Source organism: Coptis chinensis, chromosome 2 (genome assembly GCF_015680905.1).
Source record: "Coptis chinensis isolate HL-2020 chromosome 2, ASM1568090v1, whole genome shotgun sequence".
Lineage (NCBI taxonomy): Eukaryota > Viridiplantae > Streptophyta > Magnoliopsida > Ranunculales > Ranunculaceae > Coptis > Coptis chinensis.
This window is the reverse complement of record NC_141457.1, coordinates 22,915,267-22,935,973: the sequence shown is the minus strand read 5'-3', so window position 1 is coordinate 22,935,973 and position 20,707 is coordinate 22,915,267. Positions and strand designations below refer to the sequence as shown.

General features: G+C 36.0%; 1 protein-coding gene and 2 long non-coding RNA genes across 3 annotated transcripts; all 3 read right to left on the bottom strand.

Annotated features, from left to right (window-relative positions):
- Positions 1-7,655: 7,655 nt before the first annotated feature.
- On the bottom strand, positions 7,656-8,989 carry LOC147515407 (uncharacterized). The gene is made up of 3 exons (XR_015213430.1): positions 8,934-8,989; positions 8,646-8,700; positions 7,656-7,701 (listed from the first exon to the last, which is right to left on the bottom strand). It is a non-coding gene; the product is annotated as an uncharacterized LOC147515407 (long non-coding RNA).
- A 1,154-nt stretch (positions 8,990-10,143) lies between these two features.
- LOC147515406 (uncharacterized) lies at positions 10,144-13,906 on the bottom strand. The gene is made up of 3 exons (XR_015213429.1): positions 13,643-13,906; positions 11,817-11,887; positions 10,144-10,215 (listed from the first exon to the last, which is right to left on the bottom strand). It is a non-coding gene; the product is annotated as an uncharacterized LOC147515406 (long non-coding RNA).
- A 4,119-nt stretch (positions 13,907-18,025) lies between these two features.
- On the bottom strand, positions 18,026-18,880 carry LOC147515405 (protein MAINTENANCE OF MERISTEMS-like). Its single transcript, XM_086592896.1, has 4 exons — positions 18,579-18,880; positions 18,379-18,493; positions 18,127-18,294; positions 18,026-18,043 (listed from the first exon to the last, which is right to left on the bottom strand). The coding sequence occupies exons 1-4, from the start codon at positions 18,878-18,880 to the stop codon at positions 18,026-18,028; spliced, it is 603 nt and encodes a 200-aa protein (XP_086449022.1).
- Between the last annotated feature and the right edge of the window lie 1,827 nt (positions 18,881-20,707).

Sequence of the window (20,707 nt, the reverse complement as noted above, 5' to 3'; positions counted from 1 at the left end):
GAGAACCGATCATCTACAAACTTGAATGACGTGGATTGTCAACTGATTTTAAGTGATACAACATAAAGTTTTACTACGAAAGAGGTATGATGGAGTAGGCATTGATTTCATTTTTTTGTAAAATTGTCTAAATGTAATTTTATTAGTGTATTAATAATAGTTGTTGTTTTTATGTGTTTAGGTCTTTCATATACGTAGCGAGACAATCAGTTGGGCAACTGCTAGAGGAAAACAAGTTAATGTTGTTGTGGTCATTGAAAAGTCGGAGTGTGCCAAGGGAAACCAAGTAGCAAGATTGAATTTGGCTTGCAAGTGCTCAGGTGTGCATCGGTCACACAAGAAGGAAGGCGAAGGGAGGGCTAATAAGAGAAGGTCAGGAACCAAAACATCAGGATGTCCATTTAAGTTAAAAGGTGTTTTCCAACACAGCACTGTTGATAGTTGGAAAATAGAAGTTAGAAATGGTATTCACAACCATGTATTGGCGAAGACCCTTGAAGGACATGCATTTGCTACTCGTCTGATCGTTCCAGAGTTCGAGTACTTGTCAGAGATGAGTTAGTGTGGAATAAAGCCTAAACAAATTTTGAATTCCATCAAGAATAGGTATCATAAAAACATATCGAGTATATCCCAAGTCTACACTGTAAGGCAGAAGGTGAGGAAATTGGATATGAACGGTCTTACACAATTGCAAAGATTGCGTGAGTTGTTAGCAAAAGAACATTATTTTGAGGAGTTGAGACAGGATGAGAATACTGAGGAGATAACGGTGTTGTTATGGGCTCATCCAGAAAGTGTTAAGTTGGCTTGAACTTTTCTAACAGTTTTCATGTTAGACTCTACCTACAAAACTAACAGGTATCGGTGGCCTTTCGTACAGCTTGTTGGGGTGAGTTCAACGTGGAAGTCGTTTCTTGGTGTCGTGTCTTTGCTTGAAACTGAAACAACAGTTGATAAGAGCCCAAAATGTAGTTTTAACCCTCAGAATGATCCATACTTTTTTAGACCAATTATGTGAGTAATAATTAAGAGTTAATAATCGATTCGTGTTTTATGCATTTCAGGCTTCAAAGTCCATTATGTGCAGAAATGTGCCACTTTAGCGAGATAAAGGAGCAAAGGTCGGTTGCTAAGGAGTTCTGTGATTAAAGGCCAAGATTCAAGAAGACAAAGCCTTTCTAAAGCCCGGTCAAAAGCTGAAAAGTCGACGCGGGCAGAAACAGCACTCAAAGTCAGCAGAACTTCCAAAGGCCGTATCTTTGGACTCAAACCTCGGAATTGGGCCTACCTTATGTCAAAACGACCAGATCGGAAAGAGCTTTCCAATGGTCTAAGCCTTGACCCAATCGGAGGAGCAGAAGTGGACGAAAAGTCTATTGAACCCAACTGCAGCTGAAGAGGCCTTTTTGGACTGAAAGAATTGGGTTTTGGGCCTGATTCTCTGGCCCAAAACATGGCTCCAAGCCCATGCACGATTTTTGGATCTGAAAGTATAAAAACAAGAGCTTGACTCTTTGTTAATGGTAGATAGTTAGACCTAGATTAGTTAGCCTCCATTAATTAGTTTTAGAATTTCAATTAGTTAATTAATTAGTTTTTCATATCTTGTTTTAGATCTAGTTTCATGTTTAATTAATTACTTTAGAACAAAGTAGATTATTAATTTAGTATTTGAATCATTGTTTTATTATTCATTAGATTAATAAAATAGTGTTCTTGGTAATCTAGTTTCATTTTCCATTTACGCATTTAGTTCAATTCTTAGATTTAATTATTTGTCATTATTAGTTTAATTCAATTATTGCATGAGTAGTTTTGAATTGAGTTTAAACAAGTAAAGTTTAAATCTTTATATCATGTCTTGTTCGAATTTGATTGGGAATGGTAGCGTGATGATTCTCGGCTAAACCTCCATTAGAGGGGGTTGAGACGCCTTGATGAAAGCTTGATTCCGATTATCGTAGAGTCGTCATAATTTCCTTTCCACTCTAAAAATGATTAGTTCACCATGAGAATGGGTGTAATCGTTCAAATGCTAGTTATGAATTGGTAGAAATACCATGTGTAATTAAGGATTAGGAGTAACCAGATTGTTCTGCGAAGCAGTTCAATTCGGATTACGACGATTCTTTGTTAGTAGGATTAAGTCGAGTTAATGTGGAATCAATCCCCCTCTAACTCCTTATCATAGAATCGACGTAGCATTCCCATAATTGTTCAAATAGTCGACTAGTTGCATCTTGTGGGTAGTTGCATCGTAGTCTAGTTATCACTTCGTAATTCTCTCATTAGACTTTAAGAAGATTACTTATACGTAGAGAACATTACCATGCGGAAGGACTAGGAGTGGAACGAATCATCTACTCCACTATATCTCAATAGGATTGAGAGTAGAAATCTTTGATAAATTTAGACACATAATTAAGTTTTAGTTTACTTACGTTTTGAGTTTTATCATTTATTTCGTAGGTAAACTAAAATTTAAGATTGTTTTAGTTTAAATTTTTACACGGGGAATGTTTTTTATTTTTACCCTAGTATCTTTTAAATGCTTTGAGGACAGAGCATGCTTCTTGTTTAGGGGGGGGGGGGGGCATAGAAACACGTGTAATTAAGGCATCTGTTAGGATATAAATATGTATAATATGCATTTGTTTTCTAGTTAATATTTCAAAAATTCAAAAATATAAATAAATAAGTTATGCTATACACTTAGGAATATTGGTATTGTTTTTTTTTCTCTATGCTTTTAATAATCTAGAAGTCTCACGTAGCTTTTGCATTAGAATAATTTTTAGAAACTTAGGTTAATATGTAGGTAATAATCTTTGCATCTATCTATAAATATATTACATGAGTATCTATGATTGTTAGCGATAAGTTCTCAAATCTAGGCTAGAGTACTTATTCTACAAATCTGTGAGAATATAGCCTAAAGCCTTATCTCGAAAAGCAAACATTTGAGAAATGACACAAGGGAGAAGTAAAATCCGGATAGAGAAATCACACGTCCACTTATTTGATCACTATGCCATATCCTAAGCGAGAATTTAGGCCCTCTTTGGATCGATATAGCCAGAAATTCAAATCTATGAATTATTTTTCGCTAGTCGCCCCTCTGAGCCTTTCTTTAGCCTTTCATAAACCACAAATCCTTTACCCTGTTATAAAACAAAACAAAATAAAAAAAATTCAACCTACCAAATTTAGATAAGTCTGAGAATAGAATGAGGAATAAAGAAGAAGAGAAAAACCTGTGTAAACAAAAGTTCGTTAATTGCTTCAGAAAATAAAGAAAATAACTTTCTATCCAAAGAAAAGAAAAATAAAAATAGAAATAAAATAAAAACTCCAAAAAAATAGAATAAAAGGAGTCAAAAGCCAAAGAAAAAGAAAAAAAATATATGGCTAAAGATGGAAACAAAGTGTAGAAGCAAAAGTAAATAACAAGGTTTTCTCTAGTTACATAATTTGAAGACTCTATTATCTCAGACTTGTCCTTTTTGAATATCCATTTCCTTCCTTCTTAAACCATCTCCTAATCCCCACAACACCTAATAAAGACCTCTAGCTCAATTAGGAATAGGTTAGTGTGATAGTAAGTGGCAGATGTGTTTGATCGACTCGGCTTCCTTGTTGTCATTGAGATTGTAAGGTAAAGTGTGCCCACCGCATTAATTGGAGTAAATGAAACTTGAGTGGAAAAATCGAGTGTTGATCTTGACTATTATTATGAGAACCTACTTAAGGACGCTTATTCGAAGTTTCAAAAATGAACCTGCGCTAGGCATTTCATAGTATTACTCATTGTATATATGTTTATTGTAGATGATTGATTATTATGCATATATTAGCTTAGGTTTTGACTTGATTACTCTATATGCATTGCTAGTGAGAGGTATAGTTAATTTAGAGCATGAATAAGGAAACAATAGTTTTATTTCTTTGTCGTTGTAGTATAGATGAAGTTTGTGAGTACCTTCACTGGAAAACTCTCACGAGGCTATAACTCGTCCACTAGGGAATTCCTAGTGGTTTCAGGCCTTGTTGCATATGGTCAATACAATCGCACTCAGCGAAATGAGAGTAGATAGAACTCCATTTTTGGTCACTTATTCTAATTTCTCATCTTTGCTTGAGGACAAGCAAAATGTTGTTTGGGGGTGGTTTGATAAGAGCCCAAAACTATAGTTTTATTCTTGTAACAGTCATACTTTTAGACCAATTATGTGAGTAATAATTAAGAGTTAATACTGATTACATGTTTTTATGCATTTCAGGCTTCAAAGTCCATTATGTGCAGAAATTTGCCACTTTAGCAAGATAAAGGAGCAAAGGTCGGTTGCTAAAGAGTTCTGTGATTAAAGGCAAGGATTCAAGAAGACAAAGCCTTTCTAAAGCCCGGTCAAAAGCTGAAAAGTCGACGCGGGCAGAAACAGCACTCAAAGTCAGCAGAACTTCCGAAAGCCGTATCTTTGGACTCAGACCTCGGAATTGGGCCTACCTTATGTCAAAACGACCGTCTCGGAATGAGATTTCCAATGGTCTAAGCCTTGACCTAATCAGAGGAGCAGAAGTGGACAAAAAGTCTATTGAAGCCAACTACAGCTGAAGAGGCCTTTTTGGACTGAAAGAATTCGGTTTTGGGCCTGATTCTCTTGCCCAAAACATGGCTCCAAGCTCATGCACGATTTTTGGATCTGAAAGTATAAAAACAAGAGCTTGACTCTTTGTTAATGGTAGATAGTTAGACCTAGATTAGTTAGCCTCCATTAATTAGTTTTAGAATTTCAATTAGTTAATTAATTAGTTTTTCATATCTTGTTTTAGATCTAGTTTCATGTTTAATTAATTACTTTAGAATAAAGTAGATTATTAATTTAGTATTTGAATCATTGTTTTATTATTCATTAGATTAATAAAATAGTGTTCTTGGTAATCTAGTTTCATTTTCCATTTACGTATTTAGTTCAATTCTTAGATTCAATTATTTGTCATTATTAGTTTAATTCAATTATTGCATGAGTAGTTTTGAATTGAGTTTAAACAAGTAAAGTTCAAATATTTATATCATGTCTTGTTCGAATTTGATTGGGAATGATAGCGTGATGATTCTCGGCTAAACCTCCATTAGAGGTGGTTGAGACGCCTTGATGAAAGCTTGATTCCGATTATCGTAGAGTCGTCGTAATTTCCTTTCCATTCTAGAAATGATTAGTTCACCATGAGAATGGGTGTACACTACACCAGAAAAGGCCATAAACGACGGAAATTGCCGTCCTAAATCGAGATTTACGACGGGAAATGGTGTTCTAAAGTTCGTCGCGAATAGCCCTGTCGTTAATATTAATGACGGGAAAATGCGTGGTAAAGCGAATTAGAAATGCGACGGGCATGCGACACTTAAGGCCGTCGTTAATTATAGGACATTCAAAACTGTCGCAAATTTCCTTTTTGCTGGAACTGCCTATTTTCAAATCTGGAACGTACTGAACCGTCGTAAATTTTCGTCTTACATTTAGTACACGCATTTTCGTGGCATATTGTCTTAGGGAAGGCAAGTAACGATAGTATTCCCCGTCGTATTTGTTTAAAGTAATTTTTTTTAAATAATTAATTTTTTTGGTAGAAGCTATTTGTTTAAAGCTATTCTAGTAAAGCTGTATAACAATGAGATTGAAATATCACAAAAATGTAACTGCAACTTTTCTACACATCTGTGGAGCAGAGAGATCTTGTCCCAGCAATCCATTACATTGTTGTCCTTGTAATCCATTACATTCGCTTATCACTAGCCTATGATGACTATTCCACATCTACAAAGAAAAGATTCTCCTAATAAAGCTTTAGTCTATCTAGCTCTCTATAGGAAGAGAAAAACCCTCAAGGAGAGTAAGCATCACCGCTGCATCTGAAATAACTTGAAGATGACCTTCCATTTGTTGTTCACTGGGTTTTACTTTGTAGAACTATCGCCAAACACCTCAGTATAGCAAATTGGGCAGGGCCGAGAAGGACAATACATGTTTAGTGGTGAACAAAAAGCAACATGGTAATTTAGTATGAGATATTCAAAGAAACAGAAGGCTCGATTAGCTAACCTTGTTGATACTAAGCCATTTTGTTCCACAATCTGTGTGGTAGACATGTTTGCGGGGTAGAGTAATCTGCGGCTCCCGCCTTTTATATTTCATTTGGCAAATCACACACCGATAGCAACAATATTAGAAGTCTTGTTGTGAATTGCATAAACATTTATTTTCTTAGTGGAACAGAAGAGCGTTAGGTCAAGGCAAATAACATTTCCAGTTTCCTGGGAAATGCAACATACATAAACAGCAAATAAAAACTACACTTAACAGTTAACAACAACTATACAGTAAGCACGCATACTCTAAAGAATCACAAAAAGAAAAAACAGAAGGGAAATATCTGTGTTAGGAATGTCCAAGTTGCCTCATAGATCACCAAATCTTTCATTAAACCACGACATTAAATAGGGAAAAGATACTCTTTGTCTTTTTAGTTTCAGTTCATGAATTCCACATTGTAAGTTCTTCATTGTATGTAATAGAAATTACAAGCACAAGTTGTCGTTCATCTACTTCTGAAAATTAATCTTGTCTATACATGTTTAGATCTAACCAACAAACATGATGCAATACAATGAACTTTGAATAACCCAAGCACCAGCTCTACATCACAGGTTCACTGCAGCTAGCATATTCTATCAAAAACTTGTCTTTATTCTTGACACTAAAAAAAAAATGCATGGCTTCCTTTATCCAAACAATGAAAAAGAGAAAAGAACCATCAACTGATAATCTACTCCTAACGACAAAACAAATATATGCATCACATGAAATAAGGACAAGGTAACTTGTTCCATTCAGCTTACAGGTTTGTATGTGAACCACTTTATTTGTCTAACATTTTTTTTACCATCATATCAACATAGAACATCAAGTCCCAAAGAAAAACCCAACTCTTTCTGTCTACGTCAGGTGAATTGAAAATTGTCACATATACTAGTCAAACGAGTTCAAAGAAAACAAGATGTTCATTACATTAATAACATGCTCCAACCAGAACTGAAAGAAACAAACTAGTATTTTTAAATAAGGAGTAACATGTTAATTTGAATCTTACCTTTCATTTCAGAAACTTTTTCTTGAGAAAAAGGAGCCACTCTTGTACTTGGGCACTGGAAGCAATTCAATAAGTTCTTTAGAAAGGCCTCGCTATGAGACCCAACCTGCCTCACCTAAATCAAGTAACTCCCCAGTAGATGAAAACAATGTTACAAGATATTTCAACAAGAGCTGTGAGGACATTAATTCAGATTGTGAAAAAAAGGACCAACTCTAACCCCAATAACTTTTGGATGTTAAACTCCAATGCAATATGATGGCAACAAGATCAGTTATCCACATTCTACTTTGTAGGTTATGAACTAGATCCTAATCTTTTGGAAGAGAGTTTCTCTCTATAGACTAAGACACCAACACAAACGAAATTACAGAAATAAGGAAGACCTACTCTCCATTACAAGAGTAATCGGAAATAGTTCATTAATAACTAGCATTAGCTTATTAGATTATGTAAGAGTAGATAAACATTGGCTCACAACAAAAGGAGACAAAGTGAGTATACCTCATAAGTCATATTGTCTAGGTCAATGTTGTCTTGCCAAACAACCTGGGAAATATACAAGCAAATAAGTTTCTCTTGCAAAAGATAACATTAATGAAATCCTAACTACAACATATCAAGCGAAAACAAGAAAAACTTAATTCCCAAAGATATCTCTCGCAGGTTGGACCTCTCGCAACATATCTAGATGTCCTTAATTGAGTAGGATTTTCATCCGGATCCATGAACGACCTCGCCAGAAGTTTAATAGCTTAGAGTCTGACTTATTTTCATCTCATTTCCACATTAATACTAGCAGACTAAAAGATTCAGGTCACCTTGTCTCGTCCTTAATATGGGACAGAAAGCAAAGTCCTTTTGCCAACATAATGAACCAATATGACGGGCACAAAACGATTTAAGACGGTATTGCTCGTACTTTATTGGAGACGGAGAAAATAGTCCTAAGAGTGCGTCCTTTTTCTCAAATTCTGGTGTAGTGATATAGCTTGCACAGTTCACCATTACAGATATATCATTACACTAAGATGATATACTTATATACTAGCTTTCTACTCTGCAAAAGACGTTCATCACCCAGTGAACATAAATTGAAACAAGTGTGGAGTAATTGACTTAAATTGAAACTAGCATTATAGACCCATAGCCCAAGAGATGAATATGAAATCTGAATCCAAAATTACAGAATGGTTTCAAGCGGTTGTTAACAAACACAAACCAATCCAAGGGTCCCAAAGTACTACATCAGAGAAAACTATAAAACCACATTCTTAAATAATAGACAAATCAATAAAGAGCGGCTCCAAGAAACCACATTATGAGCAAAGAAAGATACAGTCAACTACTTGAAACTTGGAACAACTCGATTACCTAGGTTAATGGTGGAGAGCAATATTTACCTCCCAACTTTGTATTGTTTTAGAAGTACGACATGCAAAGGAATTGACGCTTGACAAATAGTATACATACAAAAAAGTTAAAAGTCTTACTTGGAGGCATGGGATAATGATTCAGCATCTCCATCATGTCAATGAAGTGGCAAACCTATTTTGCAGACAATAAGAGAAGAGGTCCAACTTTTAGAAAATCAGCATACTACTCCATCATACTAAAATAAACTATTGTGTCTTGTATGTAGGATCCAAAAGAACTCAAATAAGACAGTCAAATCTTTCCCTTTCGTAATCAGCAGCATAGCAACACAAGAACAAATTCCAAACCGCTTCACACAACATAAATGATCTACTAGAAGCAAACAGAAAGGTTTGAAGGCATACCTGTTTAAAGAAGTCATATACCAGTGTGTGTCTTGCACAACTCTTCCTTACTGTTTAAGATTCTAGACAAGAAGTGAAAATAACCTGAAAGTTTCACATAGAACTAAAAAAATGTTGGTTTCTTTCGAGTGAACAGTTCGCATAGAAGCTAGAAGTCTAACTTATCAACCATATGTCGTTCAGTGCACAACCTCCAGATCTTAACAACCATTATGTGTGAAATAACTTTTGAAAACCAATTCAATAGCTTTTAACTGCGCTTAGTAAATACAAGATAAACTAAATTATATATCATAAATTCATAATTATAACAAGTATATGACCTTTAAGTAAATAGTATAGTAGTCACTTAGAAAGTTTTCCATGTAATCTAAGCTCATTGACCGCTAACTACTTGACGCATCCCCTTGATAAGAACACCGCGGATGAATACCATTAAGTCGGATGAATACTATTAAGTCGATGAATAATACTATCAACTCCAATGCCAAAACATATTTTTTTTACACAAGTGCTATGTTGTTTTTACACAAATCAAGACACCGGCCATCCGCCAAAACCAATTTCAAAAGGTAGTTTCACTTCAACACAAACAAACAAGATAGTTAACGAACAAAGCTACATTTCAACAGAATCAATCAAAAATATCTCATCTTTACGACAAATTATTTGAAAAACTTAAGAACTCGAGACTTATTCGCTACCCATAGAGAAACAAAGTTGCCCCTACCATGAATCCAAGAAAATCCAAAACCAAATCCATCCATAGCACGAAACTAAACAAACACCACTTCGGGATACCTAATCATACGAAAAAAGAAACAATTTTATAACCAAATATGAAGAAATAAATCAATTACAAAACAATCTTTTACACACAAGGGTCACACTCACGCATTAACCGCCAGGCACTTCTATGTATAATAAAATTTGACGCTCAAAAATGGTTATAGGTAGATTCTTGAGTCTTGACCAAACACATCTAAGACACGCCAAAATATGCTAAAAGCATGCATGAGAAGTGCAAGGGCATGCATTACAAGAAAAAATTGGCTCGAGGAGTACCACCAAGAGCAAATGCACTTATGTTTTGGTTTTTACTTTCGATGGTGTAACAATATTTATCGCGAGTAAATATAACTTATTGTGATCAAAATAAAAATCATGAAACAAACAAAGAACTGCACAGTTGATTGGAATTAACAATCAAACCTTATCTTCACTGTCTCCTGTAAAAGATGCACCATCGCAGTAACGGAGCTTGGCCCCCAGTTGAAAAAATCTACATCAATGATGTCCAATCTAGAATAAGACAATTACAAATTTCCACTACAAGAAGAAGGATGAATTGGAGTGTGCGTGTGTATTCGAACAAAGAACTTAACAACTGAAATGAATTGGAAATTACTAATTTTAACCACTCACGACAGATACCAATTCCAATCGAAAAAGCAATGAGTTGCATTCACCTTATGAACTGAAACAAGCAAGCAATGCAAGAACTGAACCCAATGGAAGTGTAGCTTTGCAACTTTAGATATGATAATACAGGGTTCCACCTGAACTTAAGCTACTTCTGGATAAATATAACCTAAGTCCTAGGTCCTACTGATAATGGCACATGCTACAAAAGTTTGTATGGTTCCAATTGATAATTCTAGAATGGTACAAAATATACCCAACCTTCATATTTAACAATAAACTAAGTCCTAGGCTGCTACATGCCATCTGCTGGGCTGCTGCAGGCCATTCCCCAGGCCAGTTCCAGCCTCCATAGTTCCAGCCTCCAACTATTCAATGGAGACTTCAACGTCTCAAGTCATCAAACCCAAAATTGGGTTGAAACAATATAAGAAACCAAGTATAGAGTGGGTGTTACTCTACAAAAGAAGAACTAAAGTAAAGATAACTATTACCTAGTAAGAATTTGATGGCAGATTCTCCAAGTGTGCTCCTGAAATTCCTACCCAATCAATACTTCAAAAACGATATCGTCATCATCGTTCTATTATCCCTCCTCTATAAGGATTTTTCAGTAACACCCTCTAATTGGTTTTAATCTATATACTAATTACTAGGTATTATAGTTAAGGAACCAACAAGTAATATGTTATCCTAGGCAAACTTGCCTTGATACATAAAAATGAATTATTAAATAAATTAGTACGCATTATCATCAACAAGAAACCAACAACTACATTAACTGGAATCACATGCAGGCGTAAAATTACAATAAAAATAAAAAGCTTAACACTAAACTAACTTATGGCGACACGTGTATTAACTTCTGACACACAAGTCTAGCTAAATATCCAAGTCCTAAAGCCTAAACTATACAATTTTAAGATATAAATATGAGTCAGTTACTATACAAGTACATAATCAAAATGTATCACCGACTCCCCGAGTCACAAACAACAAACAGAGTCGTACTTTGAAGTATACATGGGCTTCCAAAGAGGACTTCTTCATTTCTAACTTTGTATCAGTAGAAATCAGTTATTACAGCTAAAATGTTCTAACATACTAACTGCTTTCAGTTAATGATTCTAACAAACTAAGTAACAATGAAATTAACGCATCAAGTCTAGTAACAGTGTAATTAACGCATCAAGTCTCTACTCTCTAGCATATAGAGAAACCATTGTAGTCATTTGAGGTTAAGTCAATATATTGGTTTCACTCAGAATTCCTTGTGCATCTAATAGCTTTGCTAACTAATCAAAGAATTAATATCAAAATACGTCGTATGTAAAGTACATGTTAATTGGATGACCGAGCTAAACGTAGAAATCCAAAGAACTGATATGAAGAATAAAAAGAAGAATTGAAAACTGTAGAATTGATACCCAAAAGAATTGACGCAAGAGAGTAAACAAATACCTGAACCAAGTTGTTGATTGCGACCGAGTAACTTTAAAAGAGATGAATCCCTCAAACTTTAAAAGGTTCACCTGCATCAAATTATTACACGTATTTTCAGAGAAGTTAAAATTCTAAAGAGAAAATACATGATAATGATGAACTTACCAGAAGACCCAATATTGTGTGCGAGTGAGCTTGTGCAAGCTCCAAGTACATAAACGTATTAAAGCACAAACTATCCTCAACAATATGTTTATCCTCAAGGATTCATACAATACTCTCACAAACCATATATGCTACAAAACTCACACGAATAAGCTTAACTCCGATTACTACTTAATTAAACTCCGATCGCAATTCGGAATGTAAATAACCTTCCTATAAACTAAATATGATCATTATATATAAGCTAAAAAAAAACCACCCACAATCATTTAAGCTATAACGATCAAGCAATAAAACTCAATTCTAACTAAATCCCATTTCTTATATACTTCAACTAACTTCATACAACACTTATTCTTCTACAAGTTCAAAACTTTACTCATTGTTTCTCATTTCTACCATTCACATTTCACAAAACAAAACGATCGGAATAGCAAACAGTTAAAAACAATAGAGAAGCATACATCTTGTTAACAATATGATGACGAGAATTTGTAATGTAGTACGCCAATCAGGAGTTTCAACCATAGTTGGTTCAAGTTGAGGAGCAAGTCTCCAATTATTACCATCCATTATTGATTATTGATTATGATTAGGAACAACTCAAGTCTCGCTCCAAATAGCTCAAGTCTCTACATCCAAGTATCTAACTCCCTAAAAATTAACTTAAAGAGGACGTTGAAAGGTTAATACCTAGAAGGAACAAAGGTGACTAGTTGTATGCGTTACTACAGCTGAAATTTTTGTTTGAGCAACAAATTAAACATTAAATTCGTAATCTTTTAGGAAAAATTCAACCTTTTGAAGAAAAAAAAAAAATTGGTTAATATAACAACAACAAATTTAATTTTTCACTAATAGAATAACTGATGGGAAAAATAAATAGAAGTGTTGAAATATGAAGAATTACCTGAACTAAGAGATGAAAACAACAATGAATGACCCTCACTCTCTATTTTGGCTCGGAGGAGTAACAAGAGCAAATGCACTTATGTTTTTGGTTTTTTACTCTACGGTGTAGGAATATTTGTCGCAAGTAAATATAACTTATGGTGACCAGAAATGACATTTATAGGTTTAAACAATTTATCCAAATAATAATCATGAAACAAACAAAGGACTCTGAATGAAACCATCCCATATCCTACTAAAGATAAGACCTTTAAACTAAATGTCATATCCTACCACTCAGATTCAAACCATCTTCTAAACGCTAGAACACTATTGAAATAATTAGCCAATCACATCAACAAAATGCCAGCAAGAAGCTGTATATTTTGAGACCAGAGAACTCCAAACCCAAATGCAGTCAGAACTAATTCTAGTGGCTTCAACAAAGTTTCAAACTTTATATTTATGAAACCGAAAAAAACAATCAGCTCTCAAGCTTGTATCATCAGTTTCAATATCTAAGAAAAGAAAAGGTTGGCTAACATTAAATTATTATGCTTACAAAACCCAGACAATTTAATTAGGTAGGATAGTAAAACCATGTTAACAATACAATCACATCAAAATAAACAACAAAGACACAAGCTTTTAAGGAATTGAGAAACTTAAAAACACAATAAACCCAAAAATTTAAAGAATTGAGCCAATTACAAGAAATTGGACTGGAAATTGGGTTCATAAATTGAGGTACAAACACAAACAAAATTTGATGAGGGAGAGAGGGTTACCAAAACTTAAGAGAGAGATGCAGTTCTTGCTGATTTTGAGAGAGATTCCAAGCTCTTAATGTCAAACCACTACCGCCCTCCCACGAAAGCCTCACTTTCTTCTTATACTAGGGTTAGTGAAAGAAAGAAATTTTAGGTTGCGGGGTAGTGAAATATTGGGCGGGGTAATGAATTATTGAGCGCGAAGAAAATAAGGGCAACACCTTCTCTCTGAAAAATCATCTACGACGGCCACCGAAATTGGAAGAGCACAAACTGTCTCGTCTCTAATTTGGAACAAAAACTTATGTCATATAGTCAACTGTAGTCAACCTAAAAAACAATTACGACGGGGTTCAAACTGTTTAAGACGGTAAATCTCGTTCCTAATGAGAGACGGGATATATTGTCCCAAGGGTGTGTCCTAATTCTGAAATTTTGGTGTAGTGGTAATCGTTCACATGCTAGTTATGAATTGGTAGAAATGTCATGTGTAATTAGGGATTAGGAGTAACCAGATTGTTCTGCGAAGCAGTTCAATTCAGATTACGACGATTCTTTGTTAGTAGGATTAAGTCGAGTTAAGGTGGAATCAATCCCCCTCTAACTCCTTATCATAGAATCGATGTAGCATTCCCATAGTTGTTCAAATAGTCGACTAGTTGCATCTTGTGGGTAGTTGCATCGTAGTCTAGTTATCACTTCGTAATTCTCTCATTAGACTTTAAGAAGATTACTTATACGTAGAGAACATTACCATGCGAAAGGACTAGGAGTGGAACGAATCATCTACTCCACTATATCTCAATAGGATTGAGAGTAGAAATCTTTGATAAATTTAGACACGTAATTAAGTTTTAGTTTACTTACGTTTTGAGTTTTATCGTTTATTTTGTAGGTAAATTATTTTTTTTTATGTTTTATCAACAGTTGACTATGAGTGGGCCTTGTGTCAATTTAATGGCTTGCTTGGTGACATAAGCCCATCCGTGATTGTGTCTGACAGGGAATTGGCCCTGATGAGTGCCGCTGACAAAGTTTTCCCTAACGCACACAAGCATCTATGTAGATGGCATATCACTACGTGCGCCCTTTCAAAATGTTACAATATTTTTCCAACTATAGAATTTGTAGAGAAGGCCTAGTTCTCGTGGAACACTGTAGTCAAATCGAAGACAGAGGTTATTTTCCAGCGTAGATGGGATGCATTGGAGTTGAGTACTCCAATTTTGTTAGTTATTTGCGAGAGACTTGGTTTCCTCACAGGGATCAATTCGTATGTTGTTGGACTGATCAACACATTCACTTTGGGAGTACAACGACCAATAGAGTTGAAGGGTCTCATGCTCAGGTGAAGCTTGTACTAGGAAATGCAAACTGTCATAATTTTTTTAGTATGTTTAGCTTAATCCACCCGATTCTAGATATTCAGATGTCCGAGATTAGAGCTACCTTCGAGAGGAGTATGATTGTAACTCAGCACCACCACCAGATTCTTTTGTTTCGTGAACTCAGAGGCCTTGTCTCACGCAAGTGTTTGGACTTGCTATTTGAAGAAATAGATACCTGCATAAAGCGTGTTAAAGATGGAGAGATAAGGTGTTGGTGCTATTTTTGCACGAGCCATGGACTTCCATGTGCTCATGAATTAATTGAGTTTGAAGAGCAAGAGCACTCCATCCCTTTGACTGCTATCGACCCCTTTTGGAAAACATTGTCTACTTCTCCCAATGTGTAAGTGGGTGTTGGTCCCGATGTTACACCTTCGATCGACTTGTTCAGGAAAAGGTTTGCAATGGTTTCTGAAGAAGAGCAGAGGGTTATAATTAGGAAGCTTATGGAGATTGTCGTACCATAAAGTACATGGCTAGTACTGCCTCGTGAGGAAGCAAAAACCAAAAGTCGACCTAAAGGTAACTGCAGGAGAAAGCTTCTAACTGGAGATGAGAACTCTTCAAAGCGAGATCCATCTCATTTTGAACATTCTTAAAGTAACCATGAGGAGTGGGTCTCATCACAACCAAACACTACGCCCACCCAAAACACCCACACCATACCAAGAAAGAAGCCTTCTCCAAAAATACCAACCCAAAACACCCACACCACACCAAGAAATAAGGCTTCTACAAAAACACCAAAAACAACCACACCAAGAAATAAGGCTTCTCCAAAAATAGCCACACCACGAAATGTGAAAGATGGGTTAGACTTTAGAAAGACAAGGGGTCCTAAGGATTACGGGTTGGATATTCCTGAAGAAATGCACAAATACATTGTTAGAGTTGATGACCCTGTTTGTGATGGCAACTGTGGTTATAGAGCTTTATGCATTGCATTAGAAAGAAGTCAAGAAGATTGGTCGCAGATGAGAAAGGACTTGTACCAAGAGCTTATTGACAACCTCCCCCTTTATTGTACTTTGTACACTCAAAATGAGGTTGTTTATACGATGAATAAAATCCTACATGAAAAAGATTACGCACCCTTAAATAAGTGGATGAGCATGCTCTTTGCTAGATACCTATTTGCTTCAAGATTTAATGTTGTCCTCCAACATTTAGGAGCGCGTTAGTGCTTCCTTATCATGCCGCTGATAACCCAAGCAAATCCTGAGAGAGTGAAAAAAGTATTGGGTAGCGAACATGTTAGTGGAAAATCATTTTATCAATGTTGAACTTGTTGAAGATTGTCCGGTTCCTCCAGTAATGCGCCAATGGCTTAGAGCTCGATATGATATTGTTGAAAGTTGAAATTTGGCATTCACAGCAAGGCAATTGCAATTTATGGTATTGAACATTCCTAATCTAATATTGGAAAACGAGCCTGTTGAAGACCTAACAGTACATGTTATCGACTAAGTTGTTCGTATGTTGTCGATATGATATTTTGATGTAATTTGTAAATTCATTTTGACATATTATTTTGGTGTAATTTGGAACAAGTGTAATATGAATTTATTTTTATGTTATTTGGAAATAATGTTAGGGCTTTTATTTGATTTGATTTGGAAATCGAATGATCAACTAAGTTGATTCGGACGACAATCGAGTGATTTGGAAATAATGTTGTCAATATGATATTTTGATGTAATTTGGAATAAGTGTAATTTGATTTGATTTGATTTTACTTGATTTTACCCCAAACGACATGGTCAAGTCGTTTTACCTTTGAACCAAACGATGTGGGCTGGTCGTTTGACCTTTAAACCAAATGGTCTGAGCTGGTCGATTGAGATAGAGCTCTCTGGTTTTTCATGAAACAGTCTGAGCTGGTCGTTTGAGCTTTATACCAAATGATCGGAACTGGTCATTTGACCTTTAAGCCAAACGGTCTGAGCTGGTCGTTTGAGATAGAGCTCTCTGTTTTTTCATGAAACGGTTTGAGTTGGTCGTTTGGCCCTTATACCAAACGATGTGGCTGGGTCGTTTGACCTTTATACCAAACGACATGGCTGGGTCGTTTGGACAAAAAAAAAATTAGAATTTCATTTTTTTTTTACAAACAAATTCCACTTTCAAAACATCAAATTCATATACCAAACATCAAATTCATATACACTTTCAAATTCATTTCAAAACATCAAATTCCACTTCAAACCATCAAATTCATATACATCAAATTCCATTTCAAACCATCAAATTGGATTCCAACACATCAAATTCATTTCCACATCAAATTCAAATTGAATACACCAATTTCCACTTCAAACTATATCAAATTCAAAAATACATAAATTACATCAAAATCGGAAGCCGCACTGAAAAATCAATTATGATAACTGTACCGCCGACCACTATACTTGCACCTAGTCAAGTTGTACACCTCCTCGAATGAGGACCTTGCTTCTTCGGGAATATTATTCCCACCCAATTGCAAATCTCTCTCTAGTCGTTTCATCGATGACATTGTTCTATCGAAATAAAAATGCAAAACAATTATTAATTACCATTTTAAAAGACCGTAACCAAAACACAATTATAAAATCACAATACTCACAATCGGTGCATAAGATGGAAGTGTCTCCAGGGAGAAATGGATAGGAAGCCGTTCGGGATTTACCAATCGAATGTGAGAATGTTTCACATACCACTCCATGTAGTTTGAATGACAGTCCCATGGATAAGTACAAATGGGTCCTCAATTGTTGGGTTGGATCACGTGATTCTGCCATGACTCCCAATATACAGGCCCAACAGTTGTCAATGTCTATTTCACTTCATACTCACGTCTGGCTACAGTCCTGGTCGTGTAATTTGGTGTTGGAGGAGCTGCAGGTATAAACTACACATGACCCAACTGACGCATGACCCTTGCAATGCAGTAAATCTCCACAACGTCAAAAAAGTAGACCACTCCCTCAAAAAAGGCAATGTCATCGACTGGGCGTATAGCTCTGACATTATCTTATGGACACCAATCAACCTTAAACAAAATAAAATGTGTCATTAATCACATACTAAAATAATCAATTACTAAAAAAAATTAAAACAAACTAAAATACTTACATTAAACACCGTCATATCATCAATTATCGCTCGGTAATACTGCAATGCATGACATGGGTTCTTATAGTGTACAACGCTAACTGCATGTTTAAGAACACATGACCCAGCCAACTTATACTCCAAGTTTGGGATTGGCCTGAATAACAGGAAGTACTCATAGATCCACGCCTAGATATATACACACACAATTAACATACTAATAGAATAATATAATTAACAGTAAAAAGAATCTGTAAAATAATTAAGTTTTACCTGTAGAAGAGTCAGGAAGCCCGAAACACCTTTCACCTTCGCACACGTGGCAGTCCCAAGTCCTTTATACATAAAGGCCAAAATTGTTGCACCCCACGCATACTTGCTGATCTCACTGAATTTCAGCAACAGTCTCAAATAATAAATAGGCACTCCAGTCCCAGACTTGTCGATGAAGATGGTACATCCAAAGAAAACACAGTAGGTAAGCTTTTACAGCCCGATGTACCTCCACCAACGTCAACACCTTCCCCTTTACATTCCCATCTTTATCCTTATCGTGGACCTTCCCAGCAAACTGGCTCCGCAAGAATTCTAGCCTTACCCTTGAAATGAACCGGCTCATGTCCATCTCCGCTTTAATCACAGGCAACAAGACACCTAGAACGAGGTGTAGGAGACTCTTCGATTGTTCACGAGTCAACTCCGTGTTCCCTCTCACTGCTCTGCCTCTAATTGCGACACCTAGGATTTGGGAGACATCATCCAAAGTCACAGTCATCTCCCCAAATGGCATATGGAAGGTGTTGGTCTCTAGATGCCACCTCTCCACAAACGCAGAGACCAACGCCGGATCTTGATGTTTGTAGCACCCAAATACCAGATCATAAAACCCAGTCCTCTTAACCTCATTTTCAAATCTAGGAGATCTTTTGAACTCATTCTTGAGATCCCATTGACTTAACTTGGATAGATGCAGAACACAGTTCAACACTCCGCGCTCCGCCTAAGACAACAAAGACTCAATGAGGAGAAGCAAAAGGTTTTGTAAAGACAAAGGAAAATCAAGATACTAAGTCTATGATAATACCTTATTTTCTCAAACATCACGAGCCACATGCACCGAATAGTCATATAGAAGCTCTGACTCAGTAGGGCCACCACCATATACACTTCGTGTGTACTCCAAATCATCCTTGGATTTTCTCACATAGTCTACCACTGGAGGTGCTTCGACTTCAACCGGTGCTTCAACTTCCATCAATTCTTCCAAATTATCATCCTACTCATCATTGTCATCCTCTTAATCATCAGACTCTTCCCCATCATCTCCATCCTCACCGTCATCATCCCCATCATCATCAACTATACTTTTCCTATAATCTATTGCTATATTTACTTCTACATCTAAATCTTTATCTACATTAATATCACCGTCACTCTCAGTTTTACTATCACTCTCACTCTCAGTATCTACATTACTCGGAACAACCTCATTGTGGTCCCCTCTACGCACTGAGGCTGAGGTGCCCGCACTCCTTTTTCTCTTCTTCTCTCCTTCTACATCACCTACATTAGTAGGATCATCATTTGCTTTTCTATCACCTCTACGGATTGAAGTCGTTGTTTTCGACCCCCTATCTCTCTTCTTCTCAGGCTTAGGCGCGTCACCGCAACCCGAAGAGGAACCGTCGTCACCAAACAACTTCTTTACACCCTTGAATATAGTTTTCACTACATTCTTGACATTCTTTGATTGAGGACCCATTGCCACAAAGAAAAATAAAACAAGTATTAGTAACTATAATAAGTTTAATAAAATTTACACCTATGCTAGAAACTTGGTCACTCACACAAGTAACCAAGTTACCCAAATGCTAAACATAACATAACATAACTTCAACCACCCCAATTCAGTCCCCTCTACCATCAACATCCAACAAATATCCAAACAAAAACAATGAAATACAACTACCAACTGAAACCAGGTACTTTAGAACCAACAAGTGCTCAACGAGTCTTTTAGAGACAATTTGCAACGATTAATAAGTTACATAAAAAGCAGAAAGAGTTGGATGCAACAATGGGAAAAATCATAACCAAATAAACCCAATTAAATAGTAAATCAAATCACAGAATGTCAAAAACTGCCACCAATCAAATGGATAGCATTTAGGGGGTGCTTTCAGAGTGCCAACAAATGCAAACAAAGTTCATACTGAACAAGATTCATTCTGAGACACAAACTACTTGTACTTATCTAGAGTTTGATGAAATATGTTGTTAGAACACCACCATACTAACCAATACTCTCAATAGTGAACCGATCACTAGCTAGCCTTGGAGCATTAACCCGACGAAACGGAAGAAAAGTAATATACCCAACAATAGCTACTAAATAACCAGCTCTAACTTTTTTAATAATAAATCCTTTCACTTTTCTATTCATTCTCCAAATCTTATTCAATTCCTCCCAAGCACGAACTTGTCTAAATCTCTGTGGTAAAAGTTTAGATTTAAACCTTGCTGTCAATTTCTCTTTAGTCCGGTCATCACCACCCACGATATCCATAGTAGGTTATGTTAAAATTCACAAACTTCCGTCATC